This window comes from Notamacropus eugenii, chromosome 2 (genome assembly GCF_028372415.1).
Source record: "Notamacropus eugenii isolate mMacEug1 chromosome 2, mMacEug1.pri_v2, whole genome shotgun sequence".
NCBI classification, from domain to species: domain Eukaryota; kingdom Metazoa; phylum Chordata; class Mammalia; order Diprotodontia; family Macropodidae; genus Notamacropus; species Notamacropus eugenii.
The window spans coordinates 118,501,543-118,519,500 of NC_092873.1; the positions used below are offsets into that span (position 1 = coordinate 118,501,543).

The 17,958-nt window shown below is 40.7% G+C and overlaps 1 protein-coding gene across 2 annotated transcripts in view; it reads right to left on the reverse strand.

The window, feature by feature from the left end:
* Positions 1-663: 663 nt before the first annotated feature.
* Positions 664-17,958, reverse strand: part of MCM3 (minichromosome maintenance complex component 3) — a 49,358-nt gene continuing 32,063 nt past the window's right edge. For both annotated transcript variants that reach the window (XM_072642441.1, XM_072642442.1), the window contains 6 exons: positions 14,713-14,863; positions 12,753-12,893; positions 4,991-5,100; positions 4,498-4,583; positions 4,019-4,088; positions 664-2,202 (listed from right to left, as the gene is read on the reverse strand). In XM_072642441.1, the coding sequence (XP_072498542.1) occupies positions 2,004-2,202; positions 4,019-4,088; positions 4,498-4,583; positions 4,991-5,100; positions 12,753-12,893; positions 14,713-14,863 (757 nt within the window). In that variant the 3' untranslated portion in view covers positions 664-2,003. The remainder of the gene's footprint in view (positions 2,203-4,018; positions 4,089-4,497; positions 4,584-4,990; positions 5,101-12,752; positions 12,894-14,712; positions 14,864-17,958) is intronic.

The window sequence follows — 17,958 nt, forward strand, 5'->3', positions numbered from 1 at the left end:
ATCCTCTAATGCCTAAACTATTGTAATACCCTTCTGGTGTAACTGCCTGTCCCAAGTCTTTTCTCATTCCCACCTATCCTTTATTCAGCCACCAAAGTGATTTTCCTAAAGCACAGGTCACTACTATCACCCCACTCCCACTCAATATACTCCAGTGGCTCCCTGTTGCCTCTAGAACCAAATCCCTCATAACCTGTCCCCTTCCTATGTCTCCAGTTTGCTTACACTTCACTCCCTTCAATATACTCTTCAATCCAGTGATGCTGGGCCTCCTTGCTGTTCCATAAAAAGGCACACTCTACCTCTCCACTTTTGGAATTGTCTCTCTCATGCCTGGAATGTGCTGGCTTCCCTGGCTTCAAGTCTCAACTAAGATCCTATCTTCTAAAAGAAGACTCCACCAAAATCTCTTAAATCCAGTACCCTTCCCTCTGTTATTTTCTAGTTATCCTGTGTCTAGATTGTTTGTGTTTGTTTTCCCCATTAGATTGTGAGCTCCTTGAGGGTAGGGATTGTCTTTTTGTATCCCCACCACAGTACCTGGCACATAGTAGGTGCTTAATAAAAACTGACTGATTGAGAACGGATCTGATTCTTTCTCCCCCACAGCCATGCCTGCCAACCCAGCCCAGTTTCCAATTCAGGAGAGCTATTCTCCCAAAAGAACTTTCATGTTTGTTTTATTGTTTTTTAAAAAAATTCTTCAAAAGCCATCAGACCAACCACATTCAAATTTTGTAATGGCGGGAGAATCCACCAGCCACTTCCCATGCATCCTGGTGGGCAGTGTCTATGCATGGCCTGAGAAGGCCAGGGACCTTAAATTTCTGGGATACTCAAATGAGCATAGCTTCACCAAGGCCTGAAAAATGAGAGGTCAGCTTTTGCCCAAAGGTCTGCCATCTCAGGCCTGCCAAAGACAAATAATTGGCCAACTCTTCTTCTCCAGAAATGGCTTCTGGAAGGTTTTACTCCTAAAGCAACTGGGCCAGCTGGACTGGTTGTCTCTACACTGCAGGAAAAAGATATCCCCCCACTATCTGATTTGTTATCCATGCTAATTAAATGCTCTTACAGATGATAGAGGAAAACTACACCAGGGGATTAGCCTGAACCCAACGGTCTGCCCCTCTGCAGCTGGGCTGGCCCTATGTACAGCTACCTCTCGCCACCCTGTGGTGGCTCGGTGTCAGTGCCCCTAAGCAACAATTGCAGCAGTGAATCCAAGGCCAAACATATTTTTTGGAAAGCAAAACCAAACAGCTGGCACATTGGGAGTACATACATTAGAGAAGCCGAGGAGTGCACGCAGGTAATTCAAGCTAAACGTACATTATCAAAATGGTAAATTAATGCAATTACCCAGATCATTTCAGAGAAGAAGAAAAAAATTGTATTTTGCTCTCAAGCCACTAAATTATTTTGGAAGCATATTTGAGCCCAGGAAACCGCCTCCTGTGCTATTTAAACAAGTGAAAGCCATGTCTTAAGACTAGGACAGCAGCCCAAGTGTGGAGCAGGAGCAGTCAGTATACTTATTTCAGATGAAGTCTAAAAAACCAACCAGCAGATCTCAGCTGAAATGGACCACAACTGAGGCAGAAGCTCCATCAAAAAGTCAAGTGTCATTGCTGACTTCCAAAGAAAAAAGGCCACTGAGGATTGTTTTCTTCTCCAACAAGGAGGGTAATTTGTTCAAGAGCCTCAGGGCTCCAGGGTCTTTCTCTTCCATCCCTCCTCTGTCACTCAAGTAACAAGATGAGGTTCCATCTTCAAAGCTTTCCCCTAAGTCCAGTTTCAACTTCACTGGGACCCACCAAGGCTCTCAGCTTCAGTTCAGCAGTCTCAGGCAGTGTAATGAGTCAGCAGGGGATGGCTGGAAGAAGGGATGTATGCAGAAAGATACAAACACAGGAGGTGGGAGTGGGGAAGGGATAGGGAAAAAACTTTTCTTGAACAAAACCAGTTTTAAAGATAAGCCCCCTTGTTGAGGAAACAGCAGATTAGATGAGGAAAATGATGTCATCAGAGACCATGACCTGGTTATCATCTTGCATCTTGTTCAACGCAGCCTGGACCTCAGCTGGGGAAAAGGGCGATTCGTTGTCCTGGTTGATGGATTCTATAAGACGATTCATACCCACAGACTGGGCATGGGCTGCCCGGAACACTTCCAGGAGGGCAACCTTGAATTCCTTCAACCTGTCCAAGACAGAAGAAACCATTACTGTTGGAATGGGGATGGGTGGCATGGAGGAATGATTAAAGTGGATAGCTAAACTTCCCTCCTTTCTTTCCAGAAGCGGGAGACCAATGAATATGGAAAATTACATCTACTGTCAGACTTGGTAGATGTGCTGGTTATTTTTGATGAACTGCCTTTTTTTCCTCCTCTCTTTCTCATTCTCTGTTCCAAGGGAGAGACGGAGTAGCCTGGACTTGCAGCCAAAAAGGCCTGGGTCCCACCTTTGACACATACTAGCTGCAGGGTGAACACTCTCTCGGTTTCCTAGGCAACTCTAAAATGTAAAATTGGGAGATAAAGTGCTGGCCTGCATTTTCTCAGACAAATCACAGGTCCAGTCCCTATATCTGCAAACTCTCAAAGAAGGAGGGAAAGAGGTTTTGGAAATGAAGGTAATATAAAGACAAAAGAAATCAATAATACATTTTTAAAAAGTGTACAGCAGAGCCTCATTTCAGGAGAGCTGGCGAACTCTGGCTGCAGATTGTGGCATACAGATATAATCATCAGGGACTAGTTTTGCTTAATTGTTTTTCCTTCTTACCATGATAGGAATCACCAAGGACTAGGAGGTAAGGAGGGATTCATCATATCTATAAATGATTTATGATGGAGAGAATTGATTATGATGCAAAAAACAAAAAATAACAACATATTCTAGGGTAGCTTTCAACCCCAAAGGCATCAAAGCCAGATGTAGATCTGAGAGCATTAAGTCTGTTTGTCTCTCTTTGCCCCATCCTTTCTCTCTCTCTCTCTCCACTCATCACACTTGGCTGCCCCTAATAGCTAGGCCCCTAGTCACCTTCCTCTTTTAGGGGTATCTTTTGACTATTTTGTGCTACGATGAGTTTCCTGGTCACCCAGCAGAGCCAGCCCTGGTGAATCATTGGTTATTTCCAGCAGAGAGGGAGTTCTGACCCCAAGCAAGCTCTTCTCCCCACAAGTTGTTCCATCATCTCAAGGTGAAGGAACTAAAAACTTAGGAGACCCCCTGCTTGGACTATAATGACTATGTATCCCCATCTCAGGATGAGTTGGAATCCTTTAACAGCTTACAAAGCATCCAAGTATTCAAAGCTGGAAAAGAAGAACATCTAATCCAACCTCCTTATTTTACAGATGTGGAAACTGAAGCCGAGAGAGGTTAAGAGGCTATCTAGTCCAACGCCATTTTACAGATGAGGAAAAGTGAGGCTCAGAGGTCAAATGATTTGCCCAAGATCATAGTTACAGTAAAAGTCAAGAGGTAGCTCCAATATTTACCGCATGACCTTGAACAAATGCCTTACTCTTGATTTTTCTAACTGCAAAAAGAGGAGGTAAGGTATAGGAAGAATGGTACAGTAAGATAAGAACGCAGGACTTGGGAGACACAGGATTATAGATTTAAGATGGGAGGTCATCTAGACTAAGGAAAGAAGGAAACTGAGGCCTAAAGAGATTAGACACCAGCATCATCATGGAAGATCTGGGTGCAAATCTCACCTCTGATACTTTCTATCTATGTAACCCTAACATAACCTTCGTAATCCTCAGTGTCCTCACCTGGACAATAAAAGGTGGATCAAATGGCCTCCACGGTCCCTTTTCCAAGTCTAAGTCTATGATCCTGACTATAGGATTTGCCACCTTCCTTCTAGGTGTGATTTTCTGATAATCTACAATTCCAAGAAAGGATCATCACCTCAGTGAAATAAAGGATTTATTCACTGACTGACATAGACAACTCAGGAGAAGACATATGTGATGATTCCCTACAATCCCTCTCACCTGGATTCAGCCAACTCTGTCTTCTGGCCCTCTTTGGATTCTTGTGGTTCAGGCATCTTTGGGGTATGCACTGCAGGGGATGTGTAATTGGGGGGAGAGGAAAGATAACAAATTAAAGCCAAATTTATAACCAGGAGTTAAAAAGTCCATTCCACTTTCTCCAAACCCCAACTCATACAGAGGTCCAGCTGAATAGGCAAGAGGCCCCAATGCAGCAGGTATTTCCATGATATATGGCAGAACATAACAAAGGACCAAAGGAAATTCAGCTGAAAGGATGGAACAATGTCCAAGGTAGCAAGGAGGGGAAGATTTCTGCAAGAGGAAATCAAGGAAGACCAGCCAATTCCTGGGGTACTGAAAACAAGAGTCCATCCTGGGGTAAGGGATAGCTAAGGGTTTGCCCACCAGATGCAAGCACCTTGGTAACAAGGCCAAATCCAGACCACTTGGCCTCCACACTGTTGAAGGACACTCACCTTGAGGCATTTCCTCTTCTGTGTCACTGAAGTCATAAGGGTCATACGATTCTCCTTCTTTCACCCCTGAGGCATCGACCTTCCTCCTAGAGAAATGACACAGGTTAAAAGAATCATTTTCCAAAACTCACTAAATCCCCTGAGGAATTTACAGACTTTGATCATCACTCCTTGAAGCTTTTATCTTTTCAAAAAGTAACTGAAATTTCAAAAAGTCATCTCCCTCCAAGTGCAAAGGCACAGACAGTAGGATCTCCGCCCAGCCTGGGCGTGTCACTCCATTTCCTTGATACTCAAGGGATCTCAGCTATGGGCAAAGCTTATCAAAAGGAGTCCTTATTTTTTTCTTTCTCTGGGAAACTTGGCCTGAGATCCTACTGTGAATAGCCAAGCCCAGCTTTCTCCAAACAAAGAGAAGTAACAGGTATGGGAACACTCCCACTTGCCCACCCTTTTCCTCCTCCTATCCTCCCATCTCCTCTGCTCCACTCACTTCTTCTTCTTCTTCCTCCGCTCATGACCATCCTGCATTTGGTCCTCCTCGTCTTCCGTCTCCGACTCATCCTCATTTCGTTTCTTTCGCTTTTTCTCTTTCTCTAGGACCTAGGACCAAACCCAGAAATTAAAAGACAGATCAGATGCATGGATCCTACCAGTAGGAAAACAAAGAACTCGTACCCTACACTGCTCTGACCCTTAAATGGCCAGTCAATTAATCTCTTTGTGTCTCAGGGTCCTACTCTATACACAACAAGATAAAGTATGCTTATACTATGCCTAGCTCACAGAAAAGTTGTAAACAAATAAAATAATGCATATAAAATGCCTGAGAGTCCGCATGGTACAATGGACAGAGATCAAGCCTTAGCATGGAGAAGTCCTGGGTTCTAAGATCAGCTGTGACATTTAATGACTCTGTGATGAGGAATTTCCTACACTAATGAAGTCATATTCTAGCAAAAAACATTATATACACACGTATACAAACTGACATAATATATATATAATATGTATATATTAATATTTCAGGGCACATTGGATAGAATGCTGAGCTTGGAGTCCGGGAAGACCCAAGCTCAAATCCAGCCGTGGTCACTTCCTGACTGCCTGACCCCAGATAAGTAATTTAAACGTTTTGCCCAGTTTCCTCATCCATAAAATTAGAATCTTAACAGTACTTACCTCCAGGGGAGGTTGCTGGGAGGACCAAATGGGATGACAATAGTAAAGCACTTATCACAAGAAAGCACTCTAGAAATGTTTATTATTATTGCTGTTGTTATAATTTATGCAAATAATATACATATGCATGTGAATATGTACATATACACACATACATGTACAAATAATAGCATTTTGTATCACTTTAAAGATTTGCAAAAAGGACTTTGCAAATATCTCATTTGATCCTCACAATTTCTGGTGGTAGGAGCTATTTTTTAATCCTCATTTTACAGATAAGGAAACTGAGGTACAGAGAGGTTAAGTGTCTTGCCTGGGTCACACTGCTATTAAATGCCTGAGGTAGAACTGGAAACTCAGGTCTTCTTAACTCTAGATCTAAGAAGTCACAAAGGCTACGGAGTAGTGTACCAATGAGCTAGTCATATATATGTATGAATCTGTACATATGTATTTATATGTGCATGTGTGTTTAGACATATTTAACATATATTTCTACATGTTTATCATAATATAGTATAACTTTTTGTTTGCATATAGGTAGCTATGTTCGTATATGCAAACAAAAAGATATATAGATATATAGGTATGTGTATATATGCCTATGTGCATATGTATTCTACATGTGGGTGCAAGCATATTGTGGCTGCGTTATTTATTCTATGTGTGTGCATATGTAATCACAGATTCTCTTAAGGTTACAAAGAATTAATTTCACGTAAATTATCATTATAGTAATCATTTTTATGATCACAAATCCCTGACCCTTTGAGGTCAATGCCACGGAAGGCACCTACATGCTGCCCCTTCATGCCATGATTACAGACAGACTGCTCACCTACATGTAATCCCCATAGAGAAGAAAACAAGATCCAAACTCACAGGTGGCTCATGGTAAACAGAGATCAGGCACCAAGAGAAAAGGGTAGAGAGCCTGCCCACTAATAATAACCACACTTATTTCTTTGCCACAGCCCTGTGAAGTGGACAGTACAAGTATTACTGATTGCCACCTTACAAATGAGAAACCAGATGATCAGGGAGTTTAAGTAACTTCCCCATGGTCACACTGCTAGAGTTGGAGCTGAGATTCAAACCCAGGCTTCCCACCAGTAGGTCTGACCATGTTGGAGAAGGACACTGCTCTTCCTCTCAAACTGGATGTTTGACCTTGGGTAAAGTATTTCATTCTCTGGGCCATTTCCTTAGCTGTAAAATGAGGGCAGGCTGGCTCGGGTGATCATAGAATCCCAAAACGTCAGGGCCAGCAGGGTCACGAAAGGAAAAAGATCCCTAATCAATGCCTTGAGTGCTCTGCTCTGGATTGCCTTGCTAACCTTTAGCTATCATCATCAGGATAAGAAATAACTCTGGTTCAGTTAGAACATAGTCCCAGGTTAAAAAAAAAACCAAAACACTGTGTAACCAAACTATGATGTAGGCCCAGGGAAACTGCTGGTTAGTTACCCGAAGAGTGTAACTAAATCATTAGAAAGGGTGTACCTTAAGAATGTGACCGTAATAATCATACCTACGTACAATCTTTATATTAAAGCGATAAAGTAAGAAAACCCTGTAAAGGGTGAATTGAGACATCATGGAAAGAACAAAGTTAGGACAGTTAGGATGTAACGACCGGCAAATGCAATCGTGAATCAGACTCTAGAAGACTTGGGTGCACCATACATGAATCAAGAGACCTATCAATAACTGTGAATTTTGTATCTCGGGGTGTCAGCCACACAGTCAGGGGCTAAGTGCCAATTCCACTTTGTTTCTCTTAATAAAAGTTGGTTTCTTTGTCCAGGAAGGCTTCCTAGTTTCTTTTTTACAGAGTGGCATCTCATATGGGCCAGAGAAGGACCACTGCTTAGACTCTAGCTCCTAGGACTCTCTGGTGAATGCTCCAGGGACTGCAAACTTATTTCCTTCTCCAGCACATCCTGAACCTGGACTCCTCTCGCTCGCTGATCCCTTCCTCCCTGAGCTCAGGTAAACCTCCAGCCTTAGGAGGAACCTTTTTTTCTTTTCTGTTTCTCCTGCTAAGTTTTTCATCTTGATCTCCCTCTGGTTTCCACTTAAAGAAAAAGTTAAAAGCATGTAGAGAAAGAATTTGCAGTACCAGAAACCGGGTAACTGCTACTTCGTATAAGACATGTCCATTGCTCCTTAAAGGGCCTACTTGTGTAAGTCTCTTTCGTGTGCCATCCTTGCTCTGTGCTATTCCATAGCCAACAGATGTTTCACTTACGCCCTTTCTTTTGGCTTAATCAACCAAAAAGAAATAGGCTGTAAAAAACAAATTTTCAAAGTCTTCACAGAAGACAAATCTCTCTTTCCTCTATTTTCAATGCTGGTCACATTGGAAATTGCAGCGATAAAAGACAGATAACAAATATTTTGAGACCAAAATTTGTGATTGGAGATTCTGAAACTGCAATTTTAAAATTCCACATTTTGGTTTTATAATGTCCTTATGCCTTTTCTTTTGGCTTTCAAAAGGGAAAAGAAAATCTTAAAGCATTTCCTAAGATATAAAATTGATTAGAAACTAAATTTGCAAAAATTGAAAAAAATTGAATGTTTCACTCCTTGTTCTGTTTGTCTATCTGCTTTACTTGACTGGTACCAGATTTTCAGATTTCAGATGAGAATTTAGATTAGGATTCCTGAGTAAATCCTGTTGAAAAGGAAATCTTACTGGTCTGTGTAAAGAGACAGACATAGAGAAGTTAGCGCGAGTCTGTGCAGGGTACAACACACAAACAGAGACTGTTGAGGGCAGGTTAAGCCTCCAAAAAAGCCCAGATATAAGCCTCAGGGACCATACTTACAAGGTACTATAAGCTGCCTGGTTATACCTGTGGTTAGGCCAGTTAGTATTTTGTCACAACAGTAAGTAGAATTTAAGAGTAGTGATCTAGTTAGAACCCTCTGTTGTAGGTGAGAGGTGTAGCAAGGAGACTGCCAGACACTAAGCTACAGTAGTAGCTGATAATATCTTGGCATCAAAAGCAGTTGTGCTTCCATAGAGACATAAAGGAGGAGATCCAAAAGAACGTTGTAGAATTGCTAAGCAGTGCTACCATTAGTGCTACAATTTACTCAACTGAGGTAGACAACAGCTTAGTTAGATTGGGGATATTTAGATAGGGTTTTAAAACTGGGATTGACCTTTGTTAATTGTTCTGTGTGTCAAGTTCAGTCAGTCACAAGCTCAAAGCAGTTTAGCTGTCTGCTGAGAGTCGGTAAATGCCAAGAAAGATTTCGTGAAAGGATTTAAGACGTGGGTCCTTGTTTATTGTCTACAGTGTCTGTATGTTTTGTCCTAATTAAAGTTCTTGTTTCTACACTTGTCTTATTCTTTAACTAGATATTCAAACAACGGATTGGTGAAAAAGAACAGTTGGCATAAATAACTTCTGTAAAAAAAGAATAGCTGGTGAATTTATTTCCTCTGTTCTCAATTGTCTGTGATTATATTTTGTACACTAAGAAACTTTTTAGATTATTAGTTGCTTAAGCCAAAAATATATAATAACATTTTTTTTCTACTTAGAAACATTTAGGTTAATAACTAAAGCTGAAAATCTTTTAGAAATCATTCTTAAATGTATTCTCTTTTCTTACCTCCTCAGGTGTTTTTTGATCACAATATTCATCTCTTTGTTCTGTTGTGGTAACAGGATGTCCAAGGAAACTGAACCTATCATCTCTTTCTTTTGTTTGCATGTTAGAGAACTACTTGGATTAGCTACTCAAGTCACAAATTTATTAGAATTAATTAATAATTTTTCTTCTCAAGTACTAAGTGAACTTTCTTCTCAAGGTTTTGAAAAACAGGAAGCTACACTCAGCTTTCCTCCACACCCCTAAACCGGAGAAGACAGGAAACAGCGAGTGAAAAAACAGTCAAGCTGGGGGGACTGCCCACTACCTTCCCTGGAATACAATCTGACCCAGACCCCTAAGCTTTAGGAAAATCTGTACCCTAAACCTTCCTATAGATGAGAATAGACTGGTTTAAGCAAAAGAGGCTCTGAAAGAATTTTAGCAAGTTTTGGGAAATTAGGCAAGAAAAGAAAGAGACCCCAAATCAGTTCCATGACCATCTCTGCAAAGGAGCTAAGTTATGGTAGACTTGATCTGATTAACCATAAGGATGCTCAAATAATTAATACAGCTTTTGTAAATCAGATATCCTCACAAATCAGAGTTTTTCATGAATAATTGCCCTCAGTGGCATCAAAGGCTCAAAGCCCTATTTTTGAAAGGAATAAGGACAAAAAAAAGAGAAACTGAGTAAGCAGGACCCTAAGATTCTTGCAATAACACCTACACTTGAGTCCAAACCAGACAAAAGCAAACCCTTAGATTTTTTTTTTTTTTTACCGTGGGAAAAAGCATCACTGTGGTAGAAATTGTTGAAACAGGTAGATCAGAAGCAGAGAAACCTCAGGACCAGCCCAAGACAGGTTAAGTTTTCACCCAGTCCTGTGCCATGAAGAAACTGCAGTACCTCTCAGAATGAAGTACGTAGGTATTGGTGAGGAAAAGGATGGTCTACAAACATGAAACTGAAAAATGTGGGCTTCCTGATTCTAACTAACTTGTGATCCTTTAATAACAATGTCATTTGCTGCTGTTCATGCCAAACAGTTAACATCACTGAAAGAGATTTGTAGAGATACTACTGACCACTCACCTCATTTTCTCTCTGTATTTACAACAACCCCTATTACTTATGCCACCACTAAGCAGATTCTATTACCTCTGAATTAGCCTGGGCTGCTTTCTCTAATAATGATCTAATAATAAGATCAAGCGCTACCTGCTCCTTTGAGATAAAAGGTGACTCTCCTCCATCTAAACCACGTTTATCTTTAAAATTTTAACTTGGACATTTTAAAAATCATTGTTGTTTAATTGGCAGAGTTAATGATCTTTGTGTAAAATTATTACCATCTACCACTTCTGAAATTATAATTTGGATATTGTCAAAAGTGCTGTTGTTTTCTCTTTTAATGTTCCTTTTATAAAATTATCACCATTAGTTATTACTTCTGTTTTCCATATAAAAGACCCCCATAGTTAAATCAGTAAAGAACTTTCCTCTGGACCTTCTAGGATTGATAAAGAGAATCTAAATCAGCCTGTGATGACACCTCTCTAGTGTTCTCTACGTAAGATCTCCATGCTAGTAAGATCTCCATGCTATTAATTTCTATCCTATTCTGAGGTACCTAATCTGGACACCACTCTCTCCACCACTCCTGATACAGCTAAATTGATTTACATTTACTAAACGATCCTCAGTCTCTTCAGTTTTCCAATCAGTGGATCTGTCCAGTACCTGTTTGCATTCACCTGGAAGGAAACTCAATATAGCCCAAATGAAGACAAAAGAAACACCATACTTGGAGCTGTAAGTTACTGTGGACACTATGTTCCATCCTTTGGTGAAACTGTTAAACCATTAACTGCTCTAACTGAAAACTCTGTTCCAGAACCTCTGCCTCTGTTGCCTGAACATCTGGCAACAGTGTCAAAGATCTCTCTTCTCAGCACCAGCTCTGAGCCTTCCAGATGATAATAAGCCTTTTTCCTCTCTGCCCATGAGAAGAAGTGGGTGGTATCTGAGGTGTTCATCCAGTACCTCAGACCATCCCTTTGGCCCACTGTCTATGACACCTGACACCTGTCAACTAGCTGCTGTCTCCTCCATGCCCTCAAATCACAGCAGCTGCTACTCTCTCTTAGAGGATGAGTTTTGTGGTCTGGTTCTTGGCTTCCAATGTACCATGCTGTGCCCTCATGAGATAGTTGTTAGACTTGTTACACATTAGAAAATGTTGCCATCAAGAAACAAAGACAACTGCAAGAAAGAAACTGAAGTTCCCTGAGAAGATGTGCAATGAGAAACAGGTATCTGGGGTATGGATGGAACTGGTATGGTTCACTGACAATGGTAAGCCATTAAGAGACTTTACCATTAAACTTGCCTTTCAACTCATTAAAAGGAAGCATTTTGGGATCAGTGGTGTAAGTAAGGTGGATTTTACTGTATGTAAGGTGTATTTTTGTTTTTTTCCTTAAGAGTTTAGTTTCCCAGGATCCATGGCCAAAATGATCTCTATTTCCCAGGATAGTGACTTGTACACATCTCCACTATACTTGCGCAGCCTTAAATAATGATTAATAATATAAACATCTGTGCTTAAGTTGTAAATATCTACTGTGACTGTGCAATGAAACAAAATGGTGAGAGAATGTAAGCTTGTGAGGCTATCCCTGGCAACATGCCTTGTCTGTTGCCCTATAAAGCAAGTGGGCAATGGTCAGTGAGTGGTGAACCCCTAAGAGTTGAATACATAGCCAGAATGCTACGTATGCCTTGAGGGACCCCATCAAGGCTTTGGGGAGGAATCTGTGTTTGCCTCAACCAGCCTCCATTGAGGCTTGAGAAGATTTAGGGGAAGGCATAAGCTGTGCCTGTCTCAACTATCCCCAATCAAGATGTAAGGGTAGTTGCCCTTCCCCCTCCCTTCTTGTTGACCCCTGCAAGAAGGGTGATTAGAGAATGCTGCAGGAGTTGGTGCTCCCATTGTTAGCAAACCTTCTCTTGTGAGAAGACTAGACTAGAATAAAGCAAAATTATTAACCCCTCCAAAGCAGTCTTCCTGTCTGATCAGATCAAGAGTGAGCCTGCGCTAGCAGCCCTCCTGTGTGTTAGTGTTTACCTGTCTTACAGGAGGACACAATCAATCAAACATGGGTGGCCCCAGGTATCTCCTCTGTGGCCAATACCTAATTTGGGTATGTTAACAGAGTCAATTGGAGATGTTCAAATGGGGTGTAGGCCATCTGACACCCTCCAAAACAACTTACCTAAAAGCATACTGGTTATAAGACTGACATGTATGACAGGAAAGCACAAAACGAAAACCAAAATACAATTTAAAGAAGAGTTTCCACAACTCCATATGCAGGTTCCAGGTACAGATTGAAGCCCTGAGGACTACATAACTCTTGGTCCTTGCCCCACTCATCTCCATCCCACCCCTGGTTCTCACCTTCTTGAAGTAAGCATACTGGACCAGCTCCACAGCATCTTCTGCATCCTGCAGCTCAACAGTCTTGCTCATCCGGGCCTTGGCATGGGCAGTGGCCAATCGGATGAGAGTCTCCAGTGTCCGGGCTGTGACTGGGGATGTCTGGGAGAAAAAGAGAAAAGGTCACTATGCTCCCGAGATCTGAGCGGGTGGTTATCATTCCCAGTGTACAGCTGTAAGAACGGAGGTGAGTTAATGAAGGTTTGCTTGAAAACCCATGAGAAGCCTGTAGCAGATTCCAACAGAGAATTCAGAATTCTGCATGGGTGAATGAAGGCATCAACATGAGAAAACAAAGTTCACTTAGAAACAAGAGTGGTTTTGGGTGAAGAGAGTCTAAGAAAAAATTAACTAAAAACTGTAACAGTAAGCACCCCAACATACACAGGGGGCCTGCTATCACAGGTTCTTAGATCTGCCTTCATAAAAGGAAAGGCAACTTTCAAGGGATTAACAATCACTTGAATCAAGCACATGAATCATTCCTTTAATCAAGCATATATATTATTCACCTAGTTCAGGGGAGTCAGCACCCTGAACTTCAAAGAAAATACAGAGAAATCAAAGATCAACAGACATGGCTTCCTCTGCCTGAATTCAACAGGAGGTCCATCGTTACCAGAGAGGGAAGCACTGACATCTGGGTTTTCAAAGTCAGGGGCTCCTTAAAGCAGCTTCCCAGAATTCTTGTCTGGTATGGAAACCTTCTTACAAAAACTAAGCCCCGAAATAAAACCTCACCCTCAGAGTATCTGTACACTTTTTAGAGCCAGAGGGCATAACCCTCTGACCCAGGGCCTCAATAGAAAAGACAAAAGGTACTTGGAACCCTCCTACAAAATGGACAGGCCCATCAATGGGTGGGAAAGATATTCTTTAATCACATTATTCAATCAGAGGCACTTTTAGTAAAACAAAAACAGCAAAAGATCCTAATTTGATTGTCATCACAAAAACCTAAGAGTTCCATTGACCTCCATAAAACTGAAGGGTAAACAATACGAGGACCTATTTGTACAAAACTATGTAGTGGCAAAGAATTGGAAACTGAGGAAATTCCCAACAACTGGAGAATGGCTGAATAAGTTGTGGCATATGACTGTGATGGAGTACTATTGTGCTGTAAGAAGTGACAAGGAGGCTGGTTTCAGAAAAACCTAAGAATATTTTTATGACGATGCAAACTCAAGGAAGAACATTGTACACAGTAACTACAATACTGTAACAATGACCAACTATGAAAGATTTAGCTAATCTTACTTATCAAGACAATTCCACATTGTCTTACTATCCTCCTCCTGAGAGAGAATTAGTACAAACTGAAATGTAATTTTTTTCACTTTTTGCAACATATCTAAAATGGAAATGCTTTACATGCTTTCACATATACATGTGAAACTGATATTATATTGCCTGTCTTCTCAATGGTGGGGGAGAGATGGAAGGGAGGAAGAATTTGGAACTCAAAAAAAATTTTAAATGAATGTTAAATAATAAAATTTTAGAAATATTTACTCCAATTTTATGATTTTATGCCACACACACACAAAAAATGGGGGTAGTTAGCCTTAAGTTTTTTTGGAACTCAAAATACCCTGGTTAGAATACGAGAGGTTCCTAAAAGAAGCAAAGTATATTTAGGGATTGCCCTTAGCCTGCCACACTATGTCACTGGTACCAACTCGCTGTGAAAAACTAGGTTAAACAGAACAAGGCTTTGACTCAGGATGCCATTACCCTAAAAAAAGAGAAACAGAAACTATATACTATAACATGAAGTCCTTCAAACCTTCAGGAACAAAAGGCCAGGGAAATAAAAATATTTAGGTTACAGATACCATCCCTAACCCACTTATACCCTCTGCCCCCCAAAGCAGTCCTATCTACTATTCACACACCCCCTCCAAGTGGGCTCACTCACCCTGGCAACATCAGAGCTCATGCTGTCTTGGCTTCGTAGGCGTGAATATTCATCAGCAATGTGGCTGGCTGCCTCCTTCGTCAGGACAGGTTTGATGATTTTGGCCACGTGAATGTACTTCTTCATGAATGCTGCACTCACTGTCTTCTCCCTGGGTCACCACAAAAACATCAATGAGTCAACCCCCACTCTTACTCATGGAGGCCAGAGATTCTTACCTTGGTGGTCCAAGGACCCTTAAAGAGGGTCCATGAAAGTGGTGACCTCGGATGGGGAAAAATACTTATTCCTTTATTTTTATTAACTATGGTTTCCTTTGCCATTTCTATGTACTTTATTTTATGAATTTAAAGCCATATTTGAGGAAGGGACACATAGGCTTCACCAGACTGCCGGCTTCACCAGACTGCCAAGGAGGTCCATGAAACAAAAAAAGATTAAGAATGAACCCTAACTTTGCCTACAAATGCACTTCTCAACCCGTGCCTATTATTCCTCACAATGCTTTAGAAAAGTGCCTTGGTGGCAGATTCACCAACCTCATAAAAGGATCTGACCAGCCAGGATCACTGATCAGAGCACCACCAAGATTCAAGATTACAGATCTCTAGGTTTGGAAAGTATCATGTACCCTCTACTACTCAAATGGACTTGTATGAACTAGACAGCCAAAGGGTCCTACACTTCATCCTTTGAGCCAGGATTTGATTTATGAATGACTTAGAGGTATCTACTTTAGCCCTCAAATGATCTGAGTCCAGTTTGAACATTCACATAAAGCAGAATTCAAAGAATCAATTTGTACTCCAAAGCAGGTTTCTAGTGGAGTGCCCCAAGGATCCATGCTTAACTCAACATACGTAACCCTAGAACAGCAGAGCCTTCCTGGTCCACACAGACAATGGGCCTTAAATATCTGCTGCTTATTTTCCATAGGTTATGCACAACAAATTCAGCACATGGCAAAAACATGCTCTGTACAATCAGTCATATTTGGGCTTCAAGTCTCATAACTCACAAAGAGCTGTTTGGCCATAGTAGACAGCAGTCACAACAGTTAGTCAAAGCAAAAGACCCTAAAATTTGTTTCTAACAACTATGGAAGGTAAGAAGAAATGTAATGTGATCCCCAGATCACATGTGTTCCTGTCAGTACCACACAGTATTCATGTAAATATACAATCCAAAATGGTCTCTGTTCTAGGTAATAAAAGTCAAAGGGCTAGAGGAATCCTTATTTACTTTCCAGGTTGTATGCTCCCTGAAAGTAGAAAATATGGGCTTCCAGGAACAAATCAGAAAAAGGAAGCAAAAAGGAAAAGCAAAGGTATCATCTGTGGCAAGAAAGGGGAGGGTAGAAGGGCGTAGAAGAGAATGGAAAGAGGAAAGATGACTGATAGAGACCAATACAAATTATGAGACTCTGCCTGTAGACCAGGGGTTCTTTTGACCATTTTGGCGTTGGATCAGGAATCTAAGTGAAAAACAAGATAGCATTTGAATGAGGATTAACTTAGGTAGAATGCAAACAAGACACAACACTGTGGTTGAGGTATATTAAAGACCAAAAAAGGAATTAATTAGATGAAGAGTTTTGAAAATACATCACAAATATGGCATGGACTTGTGATTTCATTAGCATAGAAATCTCTCAGGTGAGGAAACCACTTCTCCCAATGCATATTGTGATGGCAATCAAATTAGGATCTTTTGCTGTTTGTATACTACTTATACTAAGAAGTATAATGCATCTATTTGAATATGATTAAAGGAAGATCTTTCCCACCCATTGTTGGGCCTGCACATGGAGCGAAGCTTGATCAGGGAAGCTGTTTTGTAGGAGGGTCCCAAGTACCTTTTGTTTCTTCTATTGAGGCACTGGGTCAGAGGGTCATGCCCTCTGGCTCTGAAAAGTGTATAAATATTCTGAGGGTGAGGTTCTACTTTGGAGCTTAATTTTTGGAAGAAGGTTTGAGTGCCAGATGAGTCTGGGAAGTCGCTAATGTTGACCTGAAAACTTTGTTAGAGAAAAGGCAACATGGCTAAATGCATACATTTTGTGATTTAATTAATTAATTGATCAATTCCCTGTAAAGAAAACAGTTACATAGCACTATGGAGTCAGAGGTGACTCTGACTATCTAGTACAGAAATCATCTGTCTTAAGTACATTTTGCCATGAGAAAGAAACTCTCCTAATTAAGCAAATCATAAATTCAGTAAGACAGGACAATTAACAAAGCAATGTTAGTCAGGCCTTGAGATTCCAAGCTGGGTAAGCATATGTCTCGGTGATAAGGAAAGAAACCCCACCACTAGTAAGTGGCAGGCTTTCTCCCTTAAACAGATAATTGACATAGGAAAGGGTAAACAATGTTCAATAGAAATTATGATCTAAGATGTCTATATTTTCTTTATCATTAATACGCCATGACATAGTATATGTCTATAGATCAAAGGAAAGTCCCATTAGTCATAACATAGTATGTGTCTATAGATAATAAGATTCATCAAAGGAAAGTCTCATTATTCATCAAAGGAAAGTCTTATTATTCAAGATATAGTGTCTTAGGTTAAAGGTCTCCTTAAGGAGTGTAGAGTCGGCCTTGGCTGGCTTTTGCTGACATAGGAAGAGGCACTCTCTGAGTTTACTTCAGAGAGAACAAAGAGATTATTCCAAAATTTTATATTAAACATTATCATTCCCTCCTTTTGGTCAAAGGCAAGCCGAAGGCTTCGCCTGTAGACCAACAAAGATATGAAAAAAACCTCTAAATAACCAGTAGTGTGAGAGTTTACTCTTCATGCAAGTCTGGTCCAGGCTCTTGGGAAAGTTGTCTATGTCTGATGGCATCTTCTTCAGGCCTCTTCAAAATTGGAGGGCACAGTCCACTCAGGAGCAGGGGCAATGGAGGTGACAGATGGATCCAAGAGTCTATACAGAAAACTTGACAGGGTCTCCCAGAAAACATGATTTGATAATTGAAATGAAACAATACAACATAGTTAACATGGCTAAAGGCACTTAGCAATAGTTCAGTTTCCCAGCAATGCAGGGCTAGGTTCAAACAACACAGTGAAGTTTTTTTACAATTCACAAATTATATTTTTACATTAAGTCAGGTACAGATTAAAACTTAGATGGCTCACAATAGACTAGTTTTGAAAGGGAGATTTACATGTCACCAATATAAACAAGAAAATTAAACATGAATCATACAAATCAATGCAATTATTATTTCAATG